This window comes from Mobula birostris, chromosome 4 (assembly GCF_030028105.1).
Source record: "Mobula birostris isolate sMobBir1 chromosome 4, sMobBir1.hap1, whole genome shotgun sequence".
Classification (NCBI taxonomy): Eukaryota; Metazoa; Chordata; class Chondrichthyes; order Myliobatiformes; family Myliobatidae; genus Mobula; species Mobula birostris.
In genome coordinates this window covers 37,365,794-37,388,963 of record NC_092373.1, presented here as the reverse complement: position 1 = coordinate 37,388,963, position 23,170 = coordinate 37,365,794, and the positions used below count along the sequence as shown (strand labels likewise).

Sequence of the window (23,170 nt, the reverse complement as noted above, 5' to 3'; positions counted from 1 at the left end):
GGCTGAGTACAGTCCTCTCTGCGGCTTCTTGCTTTCATGTCCATTTGAATTGCCATACAGACCATGATGTAACAAGTCACGATACTTTCCACAGCACATCTGTAGAAGTTTGTTAGGGTGTTTGGTGACAAGCCAAACCTCATTAACCTCCTAAGAATGTAGACTGGATCTCATTGAACAAGACTTTGCATATGCCCAGAACAGCAAATTCCATAATTGTGCAGGTTTAGGATTCTCTTTATTTCTTACTCTATAACATTAGGTGTTTGGAAATTGTTTCACAACATAATTACAACATTGAAAGAGGTAATTTATTCCATATCCTTTTATGCCAAGTTCTTTCAAGTACAGAATAAGATGCATCATAAATGTTAATTTTTCTATTTCACCCAGCACCTCTTACAACTCCATCCAGACACCAGTTGCTCTTTGTGTGAAAAATTTATCTCTCAGATCCCCTTTAAAACTTCTTTCTCTCCTTAACCTTTGACCTCCAGTTTAAGACGTCCCTACCATGGGAAGTGGACTCTGGATAGCTGCCCTATCTCAGCCTTTCATATTTTTATCTATGTTCTATTATGTCACCTCTTAATCTCCTTCACTCCAGGGAAATTAGATCCAACCTGTCCTTTAACTCAAGCTTTCCAGTCCACACATTGTCCTTGTGAATCTTTTCTGCACCCTCTCTATCTCAATAAGAGCTTTTTTTGGAGTGTGGCAACCAAAACATCACACAATACTCCAAGTGTGGCTGAATGGATGGATTTTGTAACTGTAATGTCTCTTGTATTTAATGCCTTAGGCAATGAAGGCAATTGTGCCACACATCACCTTCATCATTCTCTCTACCTACAATGCCAGTTTCAGGAATATATATAGTTGTACTCCTGGGTTTCTCTCCTCACCAAGACTTACTAGGGCCCTGCTGTGAACTATATATGTCCCGTTCTGCCTTAATTTCCCAAAATGCAGCATTATGTACTTTTCTGAGTTAACTTTCTTCTGCCATTCTCTTGCCCACTTTGATATAGAATATCCTATTGTAATCTTATACAACCCTCTTAGAACAGTTTTGGTATTAGCTGAAAACTTGCAAATCATGCCATTAATTTGGTTAGTAGTTTATGTTGGTTCTCTTTATCCTGCCAAAATATAATGGTTTGCACTTCTCAGTATTAAATTTCATTTATCGTAGCATGATTTCTTCCAATCTATTGGTGTTTTCTCTTCTTACAGTTCACTCCAGTGTCATCATCTGCAAATTTAGAAAATACAGCTTTGCATCAAAATCCATTTAATGAATTAATATAAATCAATATAACAAAACTTTGTTTTAGTACAGGCTTTAGTACTATTGACCCTTCATTAAACACTTCTCTCAACATGGCTGTATATGAGTGTGGCATGTAATCAAATACTGAAGGAAAGTCTACAACTCTATATACAATCGTCTTGATTTCTCTAGAAGAGTAATAGAAGAAAATGACAAAATGTTATTACTCAAATCTATTATATCTTGATCGAATATCTTGTTCACTTTAATCTGTTTTCCACTTTTTTTTCCCTTTGCTAAAATTGTGAATTGATGAATAGCAAATAGGCAGAATTTCTGAGTGCTTTATTTTTTGGCTTATGGGGAAATATGCCTACTGTTTTCTCTCCAGATTTTATTTTGATATAGCCTTTGTCCCATCAATGGATAGGGAAACTTTTGGAACACTAGTTCCAAGCACTCCTAATTGGTAGTCTGGCTACCAACAGTGATCATAACTGGTTTTTATTTTGAGTTGTGGATAGCATGCATAAGGTAGTGGCAGTAAATAACCAAAAACACGCAATACTATTTTATTTCACTTTTTTGCTAACAAGCCAAAATTAATGCAGTAGGCGAGTAAGCTGTGTTGCTGATCATCAGGAAACCTCTGATTTTGTATGATCATTTCTAAATGAAAACAGCTCAAATTTGTTTTTGCTACTTTTTCTTAGAGATGCTATTTACCGTATGTGCGCAGTTTGAGCTCTCAAGTTCGTATCAGGCAGCAGCTGGCTTGGTTGATTGGCTTCTTTAAGTCAAAGTTTTTTTTTAATGATCTTTAGTAATTAGATTGGTCAATTATCAGCTGTTCTTTTAAAAACTTCAGTGCCAAGCAAAGCAGCTGCAGAATCGCAGTACTGCTTTAAATATTCTGATGTAGTTTTAACTATCAACAGCTATTTGGTTAGTTTTAGTGTGTATATGGGCCTCTATACAAGTTATTTGTATCCATCTTCTGCACACTGAATAGAGTCTGTTTGTAAGTAATGAAGGAACTAATCTCTTCAACAAAGATAAAAATAATTTAGTGTTTACTTAAGCTAAATTGAACACTTTTTCTAAACATTTCTGCTGTTATTGGTTGATGCTTACTTCATATGACCACTGCTGCCACTTCTGTACCTAACTTGCATTTAATAACATTATGTATTTCATTATTTTAGTCTGATTTAATCTATTTGGCATTTTGAAATTGGTGGGTAATTTAAATATTTGTAGATTTTTACTTTCAATTGCATAAAAGTTGTTTCTCCCCTATCTTTCCAAAGAGACCCTACTCCTTTTTTTTTAGATGTACCGCCTGTTTAAAGTTAATTTCCAAAGTGAGATGAGTTAATTTAAGCAAAGTTTAACTATTCTTTTAGAGCATGCTTTCCATTGCATTATTGCAAAACTGTTGATATATCCTGAATAATTAGTTTTTCAGGAGAGGAATGTGAATTTCAAGTTATTTGACTGAAATATAATTAAAGAATAAAATCCCTCTAGAGCAAAGTGAAGGATCTCTTCTACTGAACAAATAACTGGATTTTGTGTTTTAGAATCACATCCAGAGATTAGACACCAGAAGGAGAATGGTCCTTTCTCAGCACAGAGCAGTGAAGTTAGCACTCCTAGCTCTCCTTACATGGAAGCCGGTAAATGCTGCTTAAAATCTTTTTTCACTTTGTTATGCTTGTTTTTTTCATAAAATACTCATATTTGTCAGAGATTTTGATTGGCTGTATATTGGTAACTTGATGTTCAATTTAAATTTTAAAGCTTCTGGATTAGATTGTTTTTCTATGTTAGCTGACATCCAAATCACTTGTCTCATTTAGCAGTTATAAATGATAGTTAAGCCAGACAGTTTTAAATGAATTGGTGATTTGATGACTTTATTCTATATTTTAATCAAATATTGGTGCTTATTAATGTGGAAGCAGTCTGTTTGTAATTTACCTTGGCAAATGTTTCATGCTTTCGGCCTGCTGTAGAATTAGCTAAATTACTATTTTAATCAACTAATTAATTATATCTTACAGCTGTGGAAGAAGGCTCAGTTGCATTAAAACACTCAACTCTTAATCATCTGTTTTCAGCTTTTGAAAATAAATCTTTCTGGTTTCCCATCTGTAAAGATATCTTGGATAACCTTATTTGAAAACACCTTGTGAAAAATCTATTTGTGTATTTAAAAATACTATTTTTTTTAAATAATAGATATAAACTAACAATACTGATATATCTATTTGTGTATGTATAACTTTACATGATTTTACATTGAGGATGTCACCATTGTTGAACACATCTATGTGAGGGCAAATCAGAAGCCATGGCTGACAGCAGAGGTCTAGGTACAGTCGAGAGATTGGGGTGCTGCCTTCAGACCGAGGGGTAAGATAGCTCTCAGGTCAGCAAGAGCTGCGCTTTCCCACAAAACAGAATTATTCACATAGAATATACAGCCATTTCTGTGACACCAGAGACATGAAATGCATGTGGCAGGGCGTTCAATCCATAACGAACCACAAGTCCATCCTGTGCATCAATGATAATGATGTCTCTCTTCCTGATGAGCTGAATATCTTTTACACTCAGTCTGATGAATGGAGTGATGTGCTGGTGAAGAATACCCACTTTACTCCCCAAGAGTAGGCACTCTTTGGCCACAGCTGCTATAGTTTATTGATCCCAAAGGAAATTATGGTGTCACAGTAGCATTACAAGTGCACAGATATACATATTAGAAGAGAAGTAGAAAGAATAAAAAATAAGTTACCACAAACAGTCTAACAGGAAGGGGTCATCACTTTCCCAGCTATAGATTGACTCATTATAGAGCCTAATAGGTGAGGGTAAGAATGACCTCATATAGCGCTCTTTGGAGAAGCGCAGTTGTCTTAGTCTATTACTAAAAGTGCTCTGCTGCCCAGCCAAGGTGGCATGCAGAGGGTGAGAAACATTGTCCACAATTGCCAGGATTTTCCACAGAGTCCTTTGTTCTATCACAGCCTCCAGTGTGTCCACTTTGATTCCTATAACAGAGCCAGCCTTTCTAATCAGTTTATTGAGCCTGTTGGCATCACCCGTGTTGATGCCATTGCCCCAGCACACCACCACATAGGAGTTTGTACTGGCGACGACAGACTGGTAGAACATATGAAGGAGAGGCCTGCACTCCAAAGGACTTCAGTCTCCGCAGGAAGTAGAGGTGACTCTGGCTCATCTTGTACACAGCCCGTGTTGGTGCTCCACTCAAGTCTGTCATCCCGGTGTACCCCAAGTACTTGTAGATCCTCACCACATCTATGTCCTCAGCATCAGTGGTAATGGAGCAGTGCAGGCTTAGTCTTCCTAAAGTCCATCACCATCTCCTTTGCTTTGCTAATGTTGAGCTGCCAATAATTCATCTTGCACCATTTGACAAAGTCCTCCAGCAGGGCTCTGTATTCATCCTCCCATCCTCCCTTTATACACCCAACTATTGCTGATTCATCAGAGAATTTCTGCAGATGACATGACTCAGTGTTGTATCTAAAGTCTGAGGTGTACAGGGTAAACAGGAAGGGAGCCAATACAGTTTCCTGTGGGCCCCAGTGCTGCCTGTAGCCACGTCTGACTTGCAGCTCTGAAGCCACACAGACTGAGGAAGATCCTAGTCAGGGTCAAGCTGTGGAGCCTGATAACATACCTGGTTAGGTGATGATGGACTTTGCAGCCCAGTTAGTTGAGGTTCTAACAGACATCTTCAACATCTCACTGGAACATCTACTGTCCCTTCAAGCTTTAAGTGGCCACTATCATCCCAGGAGGGTGACAGTAACCTGCCTCAACAACTATGACCTCAACAATAATGAAGTGCTTTGAGTAGTTCATTATGGATTGCATTAAATCTCTTCTTCCTGCTACATTGGACCCTTTCTGGTTTGCTTATCACTCAAATCAGCCCACTGATGATGCCATAGCCTCTGCACTCTACTCCGTCCTGTTCTGCCTGAAAAATGGTGTCTCATACATCAGGGTGCCTTCAGCTCAGCATTTAATATGATCATCCCTTAGAAGCTAGTGGATAAATTGTCCTCCTTGGATCTCAACCCCTCTCTGTAACTGGATCTTGGACGACTTGATAGAAAGGCTGTGTTGGCAGAAGCATCTCTATGCTCCATTGTGCTTAGCACCGGTGCCCCCCAAGACTGCATGCTCAGCCCTCTGCTGTTTACACTGCTGACACATGACTGTATAGCTAGATCCAGTTCAAACCCAATATCAAGTTCACTGATGATACAAAAGTGGTCGGCCTCATCAACAGAGATGACGAGGCATCGTACAGAGAGGATGTAGAGCAGCTGGTGGAATGGAGCGAGCAAAACAACTTTGAGTCTGAATGTGGACATGACCAAAGAGATGATTGTGGACTTCAGGAATGTGCGTGCTGACCACTCCTCAGTGCACAAACATGGCTCCTCTATGGAGAGAGTTAAGAAGCACCAACTTTCTGGCAGTGCACATAATGGACAATCTCACCTGGTCCCTTAACACCACCTCTTTGGTCAAGAAAACACAGTGGCATCTCTACCTCCTTCCATTTTTCAGAAGTACCATTGGGAGTGTCCTGACCAGCTGAATGACTGTCTTGTATAGGAATTGCAAGGCATCTGACCTCAAGTCCCTACAAAGGATTGCAAGGACTACTGAAAGGATCATCTCTCTTCCACCCATTAGAGATATTTATCAGGAGTGCTGCGTACACAGGGCCCTTCATATTGTTAATGATCCCTCCCATCGGTCCAACAATCTCTTTTATGTCCTACCATCAAGCAAGAGATACTGCAGCATTAGGCCAAGAACTGTTAGGATGGGAAACAGCTTCTTCCCCAGAACATAAGACTACTGAACTCCCTGCTACCACACAGATCTCATCATCTACGAAGCACCAATACTTTTTAACTTGTATCAAATGTGTGCCTTATTTGTTAATTTATTTGTGGTAATTTTACTTCATGTGGTATGTGTGTGAGTTATATGCACTATTGTGCATCTTGGTCTGGAGGAATGTTATTTTATTTGGTGGTATACATGTGCACAGTACAATGCCAGTAAACTGAACTTGACCTTGAATTTACTGTTTTATTACAATTACAGAGAAATGAGATTTTGGCCTGCTGAAACATTCAGTCACACGTTAGCAAATGATGGTATCTTTGGTTACATTACGCATGACTCTATGTCCACTTGTAGTGTTGCTCTTTCTTTTAGAAGGATCACAGCGCTCAAACAATTCCGATGGAATGTTTCGTCGGCCATCACAGGGCCAGTCTCTGATCAGCTATCTTTCGGAGCAGGATTTTGGAAGTTGTGCTGACTTGGAAAAGGTATATTTATAATTTTGTTACAAATATATGAAATGATGCTGTGATGCTTACATAATTTTGTTATCTTGTGCTTCACGCCCACTGGAATCAAATTTGTCCATGGATAGATGGACTTATAAGCTGGCTTACATGTAGTCTGCCTTCACTGCAATTGCAGATCTTTGGTGCAGTAGAGTAACTCAATTTCATCATGTCAGAGGCAGCTTAGGGCTCGCCAGTTATTCCACTTCCGACCCTTCAGAAGCTGTTCATTCACTCTTATTCCTATTCTGAGTCTAATGTGCCTGCTGCAGCTTGTGGGTGGTTATAGCAGTAGCCCTACTTCCTCTGTCTTAAGCAAATTCCTCTGTGATTTTGGGTGTTTTTTCTGGGGTGACTGTATGGAGTATATCTGAAATTTTGGTTTGTCATTTCTTCTCTCCTTTTTTGGCCACAGATGTCTGGATTCCTGATGAGTATTTGTAAGCTGTTGATGTTTCTTGACTTACCAATGGTGATATTGTAGCTATCATTCAGCATTAGAGTTTTTGTTTGTATGAGCAGTAAGCTGCTTTTCTGGGCTCTAGAGTAACTAAGGAGTAATGGTCTTACTGGGATTGTATAGGGCCTAGTGAGATCTGGAGAGAGTTTTGCCAGAGAGGGAATACAGTAAATATTCACTCAACTACTTTCTAGAAATAAGGTGTTTTTCCCACGACTAGAGCTTTTGTGGTCTCGGGCTGTATTTTCTAAGGTTTAAATCAATGAAGGGAGATGGCATTGAAGGATACAAATTATAACAGGGCTTAATGGCTGAATGCAGAGAGGATATTTATCATGGCTGAGGATCATGCCACTGCTTTCTGAGGAGACAGAAGAGGACTGCATTATGTACATCTATATTCACGTCCTTCTACAGATGCACAATAGAGATCATCCTAATAAGCTGCATCACTGCATGGTATGGAAACTGCACTGTGGCAGATAGGCAGTCCGTACAACAGGTAGTCAGAATTGCCCAAAGCATCACTGACACCAGCCTACCTGCCATCAGGGCCATATATACAGAAAGGTGCTAGAAAAGGGCCAGTAACGTCATGAAGGATCCCACCCACCCTGCTTATGGACTGTTTGTCCCACTCCCATCAGGAATAACAAATCTGGAATAACAATTATTTTGTTCTCCTTTATATTTGTGTACTGGAAATGACATTAAACAATCTTGAATCTGGGACCAGGAGGCAGTTTCAGAATAAAGGGTCACTTATTTGCTATTGAGATGAGAAATTTTCTCAGGCAGAAGGTAGTGAACCTTAGAAATTCTAGACCTCCCTCCCCACCCCAGAAGTCACTTTTGAATGGTCATTGAGTTCATTCAAAGCAGAAACCGATCCATTTTTGGGCATTGAGGGAGCAACAAATAGGTTGATAGTTTTGGAAAATGGTGCCATAAGAAAATTCAACAATTATCTTGGTGAATGGTGGAATAGACTTGAAAGGCTGCTGCTTGTGTTTTATGGAAAGGAAGGTTAATAGAGTGGTTCAAGTTGTGGGTGAGTGCAGCCCATTTTTCAACCTTGCATTGTTATGACTGATGTTCTGATCTGATTTTTTTTCTTCACGCAGCCCTTTCTTTTTCAATCTTTTTTATTGTGTTTCAAATTGATAAGCATAACAATGATAATGATACAAAGAGATCAGGATTACATTAATAAAGGTTAACATATACAGACACAGACTCCGAGTAACATATTTAATTTAAACCTCCCAATCTCTTAATAACTGAACGTGAAAAAGATTCAAAAAAAAGTTTTACCCCCTAAAAGACTGGGCTGGGCTGGGCTGCCATAATTCATCAGTTAAGATCATTATTGTCATTAATTCTGCTCCTCTATACACAAACAGTTATTAAAAAGGATTCAGGAAAAGGTGCAACCCTTGTAAGAAATTATGTGGTCCAATATTGTTTTGAGCTGTGCAGTAAGCACTTTTTAATTCATCTTGAACTATTTGTATCATTCACTATTATGCGATTTGTTTGGATTTGGTTTGTTTATTAACAGCAAAGCGAATGATAACTCCCAGCTAGAGCAGCTAGTGCTATGCAATTGATTTAAATAAAGTTCAATGCATGTTATTGGGTCATTGAGTCATAAATAAGTCAGACTGGATAGAGATGGCAGATTTCATTGAGGACCAAATAGTTCTTCACTACATAATGTTGTTATATGGTTACTATTGAAATGTTTCTTAAAATTTCAGATTATTTGATTAGTTGTGGTGGGACAAATTCGTATTTCTGAATTATTTGTATCTCGACCTATAGGTCACTAAAGCAAGTAATTAAACCACAAAAACTATTCATATGGATGAATATGATCATTTAAGATTTTGTGTATTAGGTCCATCTCTCAGTATTTGGCTTGTTAATACCTTTTGCAATGTTATGCACCTTAATTTAATCATAATGACAATATAATGCTTTATGTTACGCTGGGATTATTCCACAATCAGGAGATTTGGCTGATCTCTAAACTATCTTTGCATCCACTTTATTTAGAACACTGAATGTTGGCTATTAGTTGTGGAGAATTTGTCAAGTTACATTGTTTTGCCACCCCTAAATTTTTGAGTATGTATTTTATAGTCCCATTGTTGTTGAAAGGAGAAATCTTTCCGACACACTCTGTCTGCTTTGTTTTGAAATATATTGTTAATATGCAAACTCTTTACTTAGGAGAATGCACATTTCAGTATCTCTGAATCATTAATTGCTGCCATTGAACTTATGAAATGCAATTTAATGAATAAACACATGATGGAGGATGATGAAGATGACAGCGACAAAGAAATAAGGGAACTAAAACAAAAAATTCGAATTCGACGACAACAAATCCAAACCAGAAAGTTTTTACCTGTGGTCAGGAATGCTGAGTCGGACAGTATGTATAGATATTATTCTTAATAATATTTACATTTATACGATATAAATATTATCTTCATCCATCTGTAGATGAGTCTAAAATTAGAGTGGTAGCCTCACTATAGTGAACTTCATTTGTGGCACAAGGTAAAATGTAGGAGTTTTTTTTTTGGTGTAAGCAGAGGGCATTCATCCCTTTGAGGCCGTGCCAATATTAAAAAAAAGTAATTGAAGCTGTTCTTCTGGAAAAAGTCTGCCCAGGAGATAGTGCAATGTTGCATGATGGAAGGTATTTTTTAATTATCTGTCAAATTGACCCCAGATAATGACATGCTGTTGTACAGGAATTTTAATGTACTGGTAGACCCAGAGCCATAGCGAAAGTGGTTATTAATAATAGGGAATGAGCTTAAATGGAAAATTGCAATGTATTCATACAAAAGCAAAGCAATAAGAAATATATATATGACAAGAAATGGTAAAGGAACCATTTTTCATACTGGACAAAATGTCAGCACGAAGGTGGAAAATTACTTTGATCCTATTAGAAAGTGCAAAAAAGTTAAGTTGAATAGCAAAATTAGAATTTTCAAGTAGCGGATGTGATTAAATCTTGATGAATAGGTAAATACCATACTTGTACAAATCTGCAGTCTTCAATTTGGCATTCAAGTATTTTACTGTCTGAATTCTAATCTGATTAGATATACTGTATGTGGTTAAAATGATAAAATTATTTTAGAGTGATTTAGTGAAATTAACTTCAAAAGGTTTATAGGAACTTGCATTTTAATACTAAAGCATTATCTGTTGACAAGTTAGTCAATCAGTTTTTCAAAAGATTTATTCCCCTCAGCCTGACTTGAAACATTTGTACGATGGGATTTTAATTCCAAATTTTTCTAGCATTGATCCCAGGAGAGACAAAAACATGGATTGATTAGCCTATTGTCACTTTTGACATGTTGTCACTATTGTAATTTATACATACCAAATTTCCACACTGGATATAAGGAATATTGCCAATAATTTGCTTTTAAGTGATGGGAAGATCATTGCTAGTCTACAGGGAAAGTGCTTTTGTTCTATAAGAGGAGCCAGAAGATTTATTATATCACCAGAAAGGATACAAGGGCTTCAGTCTAAAGCCAGCTCCAGCAATGCTCCATCAAACCCCATCATATCACAATTCTAAATTTATCAGTGCAAGTTAAATCTAATAATCCTTATCCAATACTGGACTGAGCTGTTATGCTAAATTAGTTTCTAATTTCTGTGAAGTAGGTCTTAAACTTGACATGTTAAATACTGTCGCAAGGATGCTTTTTCATTGGTATTTGTTTCTAGTTGTTTTGGCCCTGTTGCTAATCCAGACACCACAGTAAAATGCAAAATATTTACGTTTTCTTCTTCATAGCTTTTACCACCACTGAAAGCGGCTCCCCTTTCAGTTCCCATGATTCTGCACCATTATCAGATTCTGGATCCACCACTGATGGAGTTGATGAATTTGAACTAAAAGGTATTGTATAACTGTCAGTCTCACAGGTGTTTTTAAATAAGTGGAACAAGTGAAAACTAGTTATGTAGTCTTTCCTTTTACTAGATATTGTGTGGAATTCGATTCTCCCCAACTTGCTCTTTTCTTCTTCACTTGTTTTATGGGCTGTTTGGATTAATGCCACAGTTTGACTATCTCACAATATCTTAATTTGTCACTTGAGCATAAGGTAGAAGTGAGAATTAGTCAGAACTCATGACTCTTTTGGGGAAAAAATTATCTTTTCATTGTTAAATAAATGTTTTTATTTGAAATGTTCTGCAGCAGGATATTGCACTAAAATGATCTATTTTATTTTTCTGTAAAAATCCATGGAGTTTCTTTTGACTCGAAAGAAACTTGAATGGATGAGTACTTCAGGATGTGGTAGTCTGGTTTATTTTCTGCTTTTTAGGCAGTTGTAGTATGCATTCTGTCTGCATACTACTGATTTTAACAATTGCGGCTGGAAAATGCCATTGGAATGATGTGAATCTTATTGTCACTGTGTCATACAGATTGTATTGATGAGTCTAACCTCATTCATATGTCAGCGAATGGGCTCTCAGCATCAATGGCATCATTGTTTTCAGGTACTTCATTAGAGAATTAGATGTTGTCTGATTTTTGTTTTCTCTCTGTTTCCTTCCCAATTCTTCCACAGTACTTAAGGGAGAGCTCGGCCTACCACCATTAATTTATATATTTTTTTTCTACATTTGTATCTTTATTTTGGTGAATCCATATATTGAAGATTGTTAGGAAAGTTAAGTCATCCTTGAGCTGCTGTAAGATGTAGGCTGCCATGAGTAACGTTAGATTGTTCCAAGTTAAGGGAACTTGGAAAGGAATAGAGAACGAATATGGGAGATAAGTTGGGGGTTATTGATGTAAGGATCATTTAATGTTCTTTAAATGATGTCCTAAAGATGCAAGGTCCAATTTACCGTGAGCAAAATGCCTTTTTCTCCCAGCTTGATTAGCTCACATTTTAATATCCTCTCTTGCCTTTGGTGCTATGCAGATTGGCAGCCCTTGGCCAAGTGGCCATTTATCACATGGCAGTTAAGTTATTAATAACTGAGGTTGCATCAGTTCTGGAGTTGCTTTTTGTATTTAGTAGTACAACAATTAAATTACTGGCGTGGAACATATTCAAAGACATGAATTCTGCTATGGTGCTTTATATTCAAAGTATGAAATATAGTTCAATAATATCCTTTGGTGAAGAAAATCTGCAATTCTTATCTATGTGGCCTTCATCAGATTCCAAACCCAAGACCCACTAATGTAGTATATACTTCTCTCCTGGTAGCAGTGAAATGATGTCTGTTGGGGATGGACAGTAAAAGCTGGCTTTGTTAGTTGCATTTATGTCCTATGAATAAATTAGAATGAGGATCTCTAATTACTTTGCATCTAAATTGGAGCTATTGAGGCCAGGTATGCCTTTAATGGCACCTAGCAAAGATCACCCAACTGATTGCAACATTTGAGAGACTGAATTGAGTTTCTTAATAGGCTTGTAGATCTATTGTGAAAGGCTGCAGCTCTCCCTAGAGTTCTCTGGTGTTTTGTGTTGTGTTTTGTTTTAGTTAGGCTCAAGGAAGGACCTTTCCTTGAGAAGCAGAGTATGTTTTATTTTACTTTTGGATCGATAGAATCTGTTATACTTGCATAACATTGTTTAACAGGGAATGAGTTAAAAATAATTGTTCCTATTATTTTCATTTCAATACTTCACATGAATGCATAAAGTATTAGAATGCTTACCAAACAACAGACCAGGAAAAACCCTAATGGCAACTGATTTACAGATAAGCATAAAATTTTAAGTCCAGATTACAAGTTAACTTGGAGGTCTGAGAAATGTCTTTGAAAATAATTATGAATATGTGTGCCACATATGACATTTCAAAATTATTGTAGCATCTCTCTTGGGAATGCATAATACCAACACCATCTATATTATAACATAATAGATATTATGGCATCATTGGGCATTTTGCAAAATGCCCTGAGATTTTGTGTAAAAAGGCAGGAATACGGATGAATTTTCTTCTGATGATAGACATTAGTGTTTCTGACTTATTCTGTACTGTTAAGATTATCATTGCTGAGATCCCCATCATCATATTCCTGTGGATCACTGTTGATCAGAAACTCAATTCGACTAGTCTGATAAATAACACATAATTACCATTGTCTTAAGAGCACATCAGAGGCCGAGTCTCATGCCATGTTTAGCTTGCTTCCATGCCCTGAAAGTAAGAGAAGTAGAAAGAGGTATATTGGATTTTCAAACATGGTAAAACTCGTTATGTTCTGTCTAAATTGATTTTAATGTTGTCCCATCTACTCTTGTGCAGCTACTCTCAATTTAAAATACTGTTTTAATGAGTTGATCTCAAAGTTTGATCTGTTAGATTTTACACTGTTAATTGAGATCTGAGGAATGGTCCTTCTGTTAGTGTTGTGTTTTGGTAATGTTCTCAATTTCTGAAGATTTCTTTTGAATTGTCTCTTGTTAAACATAATAGAGGTTAGATTTGTTGTTGCACTTTCAATGTTACCATTTTTTCAGCTGTTTTTTTTTGAATATTGTTCAAAGTTTAGCCAAATGTTTTGTACAAGTTGATGTTGCATAGATGTTACCTTTACTGTAGTTTTATTGAACATTATTGACATTCCTGACACAAAAATCATTTTATTCAGAAAATTTTGAAAAGAACTCACACAGACTTGCAAGTTGGCACCTATGTGATACTTGCACCTAAAGGTTTTGTTAAATTAGCATTATTGAAGATATGCAGTGAAGCATAACTGCTTTATTTAATATTCATTTTGAAACCTAGCAAAAAATTAAATTTATTTATACAGTTTAAAAATGTTACTTGCAGTACTGGATTGATACCGGGTAATCATTATATATTGTAATTCCCTTTCTTGTTTAGAATAACTGTAGTTTTTTCCCATTGCATTGTCTTCTATTGTTGGAGTAATGTAATCAATCTTACGTTTGTAGAAAGGCATTGGCTTAAGCTTAAAAAAGACACAATAATTGGGTCCACCCCCCCACCGTGCAGTTTGAAGACTTTTAGTAAAGGAAGCAACTTGCATGTGCAACTGGTGTAATGTTTTGTATCTTTTAAAATCTCTGAGTGACTTGATTTTCACAAATTTGAAAATCTCGTGGTTTTGAGTGAGTTCCAGTTTTATTATTGTATTTATGTGTATGAACTGCAAATTTTAAAAGGAAAAATTGGTATTTCGAGCTACAAAATGATTCAAACAGTGAAAGTGTAATAATTGTGTTCAACTATTGCTTGGAACGTTGATCTGTGAGTTCCAAGTTCTGACTATTTAAAAGTTACAGTCTTAATTGCTGTGTTTTTCTTTTCCAGATGCAGATATTAGGAGGAGTTTGGCTTCAAGCACCAAGTCAGTAATGAACTCTGAGTCCATGTAAGACCAAGTGAAATGTGTAGTGAAAAAATTGCTATGTCAAAGCATTCTCCTAGGCAATAATATTCGCCTTAATTTCTCTCTTGCTTATGCTTTAACTTGTTGTAAAAGCTGATTCTATCCCACTCTGCCTTTTAAATTAAAATTTAGACTAATGTAAGGTATGCTGACTATTTTGCGGCTTCTCTTAACATAGCTTTAATGCTTCTAACAAAAATGCAATTTTTAACTGTGACAAAAAGTTATTGACAAGAAACCTTAGTTGTTTCTCTCTTCAAGTGCTTTGCCGAAGCTGGATACTCGGAGCATATGTTTGTTTCAGATTTCCAGCATGTGCCACCCATGGTTCATGGGTTTTTCTCTAACTTGCTGTCAGATTTCTACCATCCCCTAGACAGTTGTTCCTTTGGTAGTCACACTTTATGCACCTATCCATTAAATAGCTAGTTGTCTCTTTCCTTGTTTGGATCCACTGTCACTGACTCCATTGTAGCCAGTACATCTCTCAGAAAAGTTTATTTTTAGATTTACCAAAAGGTTTTTCTTGTGATCATTTCTTTTTCTCCTTAGCATATTGCTTCATGGCAATGCTATCTGGCGGCAATGCTATCTGGCGGCAATGCTAGAATTCCCATGTATACCAATGATACCTTTCAGTATCTCGTGTTTGTTCTACTGTCAGCTGTGAAACTGATAATATCAAGTGCTGATCAAGTTTCAATCCCAAATCTTCATTATTCTGCTTTTGTAAAATCATTCACTTGGACTTTTTACTGCTTCAAACTGGAATGGAATTCAATAAAAAAAAACTACATTGCATTTAGGGTAATGAAGCTGCAATGATTAGGGAACAACTGACTGTAAAATCATTTCCCATAGGCAAGAATAGTGGAAGCTTTATTTTCCGATTGCTGCCAGAGCTTTATGAAACTGCTCTAAGTGGTCATGTATTTAAAATGAAATCTTCAGAAATATATTGAGGTTTATTCACTCTACTAAAAGAGTACCTTGATCTTCATATTCATCCTATGATCTTATTCTGTACTCGACAGAGCTTTTTCATCCCTCTGGACCTTTTTTGTGGGGAAAACGCTTTAAATTTTAAAACAAAATGGGACATTCTATAACAAACATGTTGTGATTTTGATTGAAGGGGGGATAACTCAAACTTATTTTTTTGTTGCAGTTCATTTTCATTCCTTCATTCCAATTCGGCTGAGGCAGTTGCTATGGGTCTGCTCAAACAGTTTGAGGGGATGCAACTTCCTGCTGCGTCAGAGCTGGACTGGTTGGTTCCTGAGCACGATGCCCCTCAGAAGGTGAGGCATTTAGTTTCCTCATCTTGCAGCTAGGGACATATGAAGCCACAATTTAATTTATAAATAAAATCTGTTGTTGAGGATCACAGGATACAACTTAATTTTTTAAGTCTTGAAGTCCACTGATGCAATTATTCACTCGTGTAGCAAGGTCTGCTGTTGGTTACTGGAGATGTAGATCTTCAAATCACCAAAAATTGATGCTCAGAAGTTCAGATGTTTCTGTGTACATCTCCTTTTAGAGATGTCGAGCTGTAGAGCAGCGCTTGTAGATTTGTTCCTGTAGACAAATGTAACTGATTGTGAATTAATTATTCTAATTCCACATGGAGTAACCTCTTCCTCCTTACAGCTTTTGCCAATTCCAGACTCTTTTCCGATATCCCCTGATGATGGTGAGCATGCTGATATTTACCAACTACGAATAAGAGTGCGTGGAAACTTGGAGTGGGCACCACCTAGGCCACAAATAATCTTTAATATACACCCACCCCCCAAGTAAGAATTTGCTTTACAAATTAATCTGGCTGTTTTTCTACTTAATGAACATTTTTTTAGCCTGAACTTAAAATAATATCTTATCATTTACAATAATGTGTTACTTCAGGAGGAAGGTGGTTGTTGCCAAACAAAATTACCGCTGTGCAGGATGTGGTATCAAAGTGGACCCTGGTGAGTGATATTCAGAAAGTTAATACAATAAAGTTCTGTTTCTACTTGGATAACCTTGTATGATACTCTGTATATCATGTTGTATTTTTATTTAAAAGTCATTTTAAAAATACTGCATAATTTCTGTAGCAAACAGTTCTTCCTCATACCTTTCCTTTCATTTAGGTGGAGAATTTATTACAGTAATGGTTTTTGGAAATGCTTGGCTAAATGGTAGAAGACTTTGCAGTGTCTGCAGACCTTTTAGCAGCCTTGTCGCATGGAATTTAAATATTTCATTGAGCGGTGCTGCTTTCTGAGACTAGTGGAAAGGCAGAATCACAACTTTTTCATGTCACTATCTTCCAGTGTTTGATTTAAAAATAATACTGTTGAAAGATGAGAAATCATTTTTGAAGAACAACTACTTAGTCTTTTAAAGGGGAAACAAGAAATTAGTTGAATGCAGATTTTTGTTTCTTTGAAATTTGCAGTGTAATTACTATGAGGAGTATCCTCCCCTACTTGTTCCTGAATGTAACAGTTCCTACCTATTCCTTACAGAATATATAAAGAGACTACGTTATTGTGAATATCTGGGAAAGTATTTCTGTCAGTGCTGTCATGAGAATGTGCAGTCAGCAGTTCCAAGCCGAATATTGCGGAAATGGGACTTCAGCAAGTATTATGTCAGTAACTTTTCTAAGGATTTGTTGAATAAAATCTGGAATGATCCACTTTTCAACGTTCAGGACATTAACGTTGCTTTATATCGCAAGGTGAAGGCCCTCGATCAAGTTCATGTAAGCAATCTTTAAAAATTCTCCTGGTTAGCATGGAATTTAAATCATTCATTAAGCGGTACTGCTTTCTGAGTGGAAAGGCACAATTGCAGTGCCTGTGGAGGGAATGGACTCTCGCTGTTGTATTGTCATATGGTGTTCATGTAAGATGTAATATTCTAAATGGATATTTTAAGGACAATGTGATTTTATTTTTTGGTCAAATTTCATTCAATACTCAAAATAACAGATTAAAGCTATTTGTTTGTTTGTTTTGGCCTTAAAGAATCATAGGGTTGTTGACTTTGACTTTTTCTTTAAATGTTTCATAACCTACCTTTGCTACAAATCTAGTCATTCAACTAAATCAATCTTATACTTTTTAAATTGGGCATCATCCAAAGGTATGAGAATGGTTCAGTCACATGTAAGGCCAGTGTGAAAGCATTATTTTTTTAATGACAATTCACTTGCCTGTTTGAAAACTAGCCATAGTTTTGTTTAAATGAGACAGTGAAATTAGTTTTTTCTTTCAAGCAGCATTGTTTGTAATTAATCATAAAAGTATCTAAAAAATAGTGCTTTCTTTGTTTGAAATGTTTTGCAGATGTTGAGAGTGCAACTAGTTCACATGAAGAATCTATTGAAAACATGCAGGCTGGCAAAAGAGTAAGTTTTTTTTTCATTGAAAGCACAATTTACAGTTTTCTTTCTCTGTTGTGAAATAGGCATGGAAAAGGTTGGAGAGGATAAAGATTGTGATACTCAGCAGGTCGGGCAGCATCCGTGGAAACGATGAGTCGACGTTTTGGGCCGGAACCCTTCGTCAAGACTGTAGATGGAAGGGGCAGAGGCCCTATAAAGAAGGTGGAGGGAGGGTGGGAAGGAGAAGGCTGGTAGGTTCCAGGTGAAAAACCAGTAAGGGGAAAGATAAAGGGGTGGGGGAGGGGAGGCAGGGAGGTGAAAGGCAGGAAAGGTGAAGAAGGAATAGGGGAAAACACAATGGGTAGTAGAAGGAGGCGGAACCATGAGGGAGGTGATGGGCAGCTGGGGGAGGGGGCAGAATGACATAGGGATAGAGGAAGGGAGGGGGAGGGAATTACCGGAAGTTGGAGAATTCTCTGTTCATACCAAGGTGCTGGAGACTACCTAGACGGTATATGAGGTGCTGCTCCTCCAACCTGAGTTTAGCCTCATCATGGCAGTAGAGGAGGCTATGTATGGGCATATCCGAATGGGAGTGGGAAGCAGAGTTGAAGTGGGTAGCTACTGGGAGATCCTGTCTGTTGTGGCGGACGGAGCGGAGGTGCTCAACAAAGCGGTCCCCCAATCTGTGTCAGGTTTCACCGATGTAGAGGAGGCCGCTCCAGGGGCACCGGATGCAATAGATGACCCCAACAGACTCACAAGTGAAGTGTTGCCTCACCTGGAAGGACTATTTGGGGCCCTGAATGGTGGCAAGAGAGGAGGTGTAGGGACAGGTGTAGAACTTGTGCTTACAGGGATAAGTGCCGGGTGGGAGATCTGTGGGGAAGGACATGTGGATCAGGGAGTCGCGGAGGGACCGATCCCTGCAGAAAGCGGAGAGGGGTGGAGAGGGAAAGATGTGCTTAGTGGTGGGGTCCTGTTGAAGGTGGCGGAAGTTGTGGAGGATAATGTGCTGGATCCGGAGGCTGGTCTCTGCTCCATCTGCCACAACAGACAGGATCTCCCAGTAGCCACCCACTTCAACTCTGCTTCCCACTCCCATTCAGATATGTCCATACCTGGCCGCCTCTACTGCCATGATAAGGCTAAACTCAGGTTGGAGGAGCAATACCTCATATACCGTCTAGGTAGTCTCCAGCCCCTTGGTATGAACAGAGAATTCTCCAACTTCCGGTAATTCCCTTCCCCTCCTTTCCCCTATCCCTATTTCACTCTGCCCCCTCCCCCAGCTGCCTATCACCTCCCTCATGGTTCCGCCTCCTTCTACTACCCATTGTGTTTTCCCCTATTCCTTCTTCACATTTCCTGCCTATCTCCTCCCTGCTTCCCCTCCCCCACCCCTTTATCTTTCCCCTTACTGGTTTTTCACCTGGTACCTACCAGCCTTCTCCTTCCCACCCTCCCCCCCCACCTTCTTTATAGGGCCTCTGCCCCTTCTCTCTACAGTCCTGATGAAGGGTTCCAGCCGAAAACGTCGACTCATTGTTTCCACGGATGCTGCCCGACTTGCTGAGTTCCTCCAGCGCGTTGTGAGTGTTGCTTTGACCCCAGCATCTGCAGAGTATTTTGTGTTAAAGATTGTGATGCTGTTTTTAATTGCTAGTGATTAAAAACAAGAGTACTGTAATACTGTCAGCCTTGAAATACATCCAAGTTTAACTAAATGTTATTTATAATGGGTCTAACAATTCCACTCGTGGTACTCATTCCTATCACTGAAAACACCTTGTATGGGGATTTTTTTTATCACCTGAAGTTGAGTGGAGAAGTTTTTGTGTTATGTAAATGCTTCTTAAAATATATTCATTTATTTTTTTCTAAACTGACTTGCTTATATACCCCAGAATTACTAAAATAAGAGGAGGATGTTATTATATCCTTCCATAATTGCTTAGGTCAAATATTGCGATTACATTTTTAGTGTGCTTTATTAAGCCTATTTTATTTAAGAAGAGTGAAAGCTGTTAAGTACATTATTAAACTAGTAAAATACATTTTACTGCAATGTTTGCAGTTTTAATAGTTAATGCATAATGTCATTATGCTCTTCTGTTGTGAAGCATTTATGTCCTTAACATAATGTGTAAAGACATTATGCAGTAGAACTTTTAGGCCCTCGTTCATGCTCACTGCGAGCATGTACTGGAAAATTCAAGGTTACGTTGCCCACAATTTTCTGGTTTTCTGTTTGAAACTGAGAGGTTGTTCACTGAGACAGTCATATTCTTAAACTGTCTGTTTTACTTCTCCATTCTCCAGTGCAATGTGGAAACTTTCCCCAGGTGTTCAAATGAATATCAAGTATTCTTCATGTGTGGTCTTATCTATTTTTAAATTGTACAGCATAATAAACATGTTAGATTTGGTGGTTTACAATGGAAAAAGTACCATTTAGTTAGGGGATTTTTACAACTAGGCCGAACAAGACCATTATAAATTAGTCCGCAAACAACAGGAATTCTGCAGATGCTGGAAATTCAAGCAACACACGTCAAAGTTGCTGGTGAACGCAGCAGGCCAGGCAGCATCTGTAGGAAGAGGTACAGTCGACGTTTCAGGCCGAGACCCTTCGTCAGGACTAACTGAAGGAAGAGTGAGTAAGAGATTTGAAAGTTGGAGGAGGAGGGGGAGATCCAAAATGATAGGAGAAGACAGGAGGGGGAGGGATGGAGCCAAGAGCTGGACAGGTGATAGGCAAAAGGGATACGAGAGGATCATGGGACAGGAGGTCCACTTTCAACTCTGCTCTTAAACACATCTCCCCCATTTCATGTACATCTGCTCTCACTCCATCCTCCCGCCACCCCACTAGGAATAGGGTTCCCCTGGTCCTCACCTACCACCCCACCAGCCTCCGGATCCAACATATTATTCTCCGTAACTTCCGCCACCTCCAACGGGATCCCACCACTAAGCACATCTTTCCCTCCTCCCCCCTGCATTCCGCAGGGATCGCTTCCTATGCAACTCCCTTGTCCATTCGTCCTCCCCATCCCTCCCCACTGATCTCCCTCCTGGCACTTATCCGTGTAAGCGGAACAAGTGCTACACATGCCCTTACACTTCCTCCCTTACCACCATTCAGGGCCCCAAACAGTCCTTCCAGGTGAGGCAACACTTCACCTGTGAGTCGGCTGGGGTGATATACTGCGTCCGGTGCTCCCGATGTGGCCTTTTGTATATTGGCGAGACCCGACGCAGACTGGGAGACCGCTTTGCTGAACACCTACGCTCTGTCCGCCAGAGAAAGCAGGATCTCCCAGTGGCCACACATTTTAATTCCACATCCCATTCCCATTCTGACATGTCTATCCACGGCCTCCTCTACTGTAAAGATGAAGCCACACTCAGGTTGGAGGAACAACACCTTATATTCCGTCTGGGTAGCCTCCAACCTGATGGCATGAACATCGACTTCTCTAACTTCTGCTAATGCCCCACCTCCCCCTCGTACCCCATCTGTTACTTATTTTTATACACACATTCTTTCTCTCACTCTCCTTTTTCTCCCTCTGTCCCTCTGAATATACCTCTTGCCCATCCTCTGGGTTCCCCCGCCTTTGTCTTTCTTCTCGAACCTCCTGTCCCATGATCCTCTTGTATCCCTTTTGCCTATCACCTGTCCAGCTCTTGGCTCCATCCCTCCCCCTCCTGTCTTCTCCTATCATTTTGGATCTCCCCCTCCCCCTCCAACTTGCAAATCCCTTACTCACTCTTCTTTCAGTTAGTCCTGATGAAGGGTCTCGGCCTGAAACGTCGACTGCACCTCTTCCTAGAGATGCTGCCTGGCCTGCTGCGTTCACCGGCAACTTTGATGTGTGTTGCTATAAATTAGTCTTGTCAGTTTCACAAAGCAAAGTACATTCAAATGAGTTTCTCCAATTTGATGCTAATGATATGACTGGCATAGTTTGCTCACTGCCCTGCATGGTAACTGTTTTGGTAATATGGCTGTAATTATAAATTTCTCTGCCAAACAAATATTGTACTTGTTATCTAGGTTGTACTCTAGAATTAACAAGGTCAGAGTATTGGAAGTGGATGACATGGTTGACAGTTCAAAACCTAGGAATAATATTGTATTATATGTGTAGTTACAAAACTATAATTCACAACATGCCCAGAAGTTGGAGGAAATAAAGCTAGAAATTGTAAGAGATATTTAATTTATTTAGAGATACATCACAGTAATAGGCCATTCCAGTCCAAATGAGCCTGCACACCCAATTACACCCATATGACCAATTAATCTACTAACCCATATGTCTTTGGACTGTGGGAGGAAACCAGAGCACCCGGAGGAAACCCGTGCGGTCACAAGGAGAACATATAAATTCCTTATAGACAGTGGTGGAATTGAATGTAATGATGCTGTACTAACTAGTACTATACTGTGCTGCCCCTAAGATGTTGTTTCTTGACTGCATTACCATATCTCAGAGACAATGGATAGAAGTTTTTGTTTTGTAAATTCTTATGGAAATGCATCAATCGGTTCCACTCTCCTTTGTCTCTGATTTAATTACTGCAGTTTCTCTACCATTATACATTTTACTTGACTAAGAATTGTATATAGTAAACTCACAAATGATTTAAAAGAAATTGTAATATCACACTGAAATTTTCCAACTATGATTGTGTATACTTTAAACCAGGAAGAGTATCAGGATATTTTTAGTCTTGTAAAAAGAAGTGGTCATAGATTTTGAGTTCTTTAAGATTTAAATTTTGGATATGCAAAATAAATGCATCACTCACAACACGCTGGAAGAACTCAGCAGGTCGGGCAGCATCCGTGGAAAAGATCAGTCGACGTTTCGGGCCGGAACCCTTCGTCAGGACTGTAGAGGGAAGGGGCAGAGGCGCTATAAAGAAGGTGGGGGGAGGGTGGGAAGGAGAAGGCTGGTAGGTTCCAGGTGAAAAACCAGTAAGGGGAAAGATAAAGGGGTGGGGGAAGGGAGGCAGGAAGGTGATAGGCAGGAAAGATGAAGAAAGAATAGGGGAAAACACAATGGGTAGTAGAAGGAGGCGGAACCATGAGGGAGGTGATAGGCAGCTGGGGGAGGGGGCAGAGTGACATAGGGATAGAGGAAGGGAGGGGGAGGGAATTACCGGAAGTAGGAGAATTTGGTGG

The 23,170-nt window shown here is 38.8% G+C and overlaps 1 protein-coding gene across 2 annotated transcripts in view; it reads left to right on the top strand.

Annotated features, from left to right (window-relative positions):
- Positions 1-23,170, top strand: part of rubcn (rubicon autophagy regulator) — a 61,286-nt gene that overhangs the window by 26,371 nt on the left and 11,745 nt on the right. Inside the window, exons 8-18 of one of the 2 annotated variants that reach the window (XM_072255169.1) lie at positions 2,857-2,952; positions 6,554-6,669; positions 9,386-9,590; positions 10,989-11,093; positions 11,630-11,704; positions 14,516-14,576; positions 15,763-15,895; positions 16,248-16,393; positions 16,503-16,567; positions 17,111-17,349; positions 17,936-17,997. In XM_072255169.1, coding sequence (XP_072111270.1) covers positions 2,857-2,952; positions 6,554-6,669; positions 9,386-9,590; positions 10,989-11,093; positions 11,630-11,704; positions 14,516-14,576; positions 15,763-15,895; positions 16,248-16,393; positions 16,503-16,567; positions 17,111-17,349; positions 17,936-17,997 — 1,303 coding nt within the window. The remainder of the gene's footprint in view (positions 1-2,856; positions 2,953-6,553; positions 6,670-9,385; positions 9,591-10,988; positions 11,094-11,629; positions 11,705-14,515; positions 14,577-15,762; positions 15,896-16,247; positions 16,394-16,502; positions 16,568-17,110; positions 17,350-17,935; positions 17,998-23,170) is intronic. The other variant, XM_072255170.1, reaches the window with a different exon arrangement.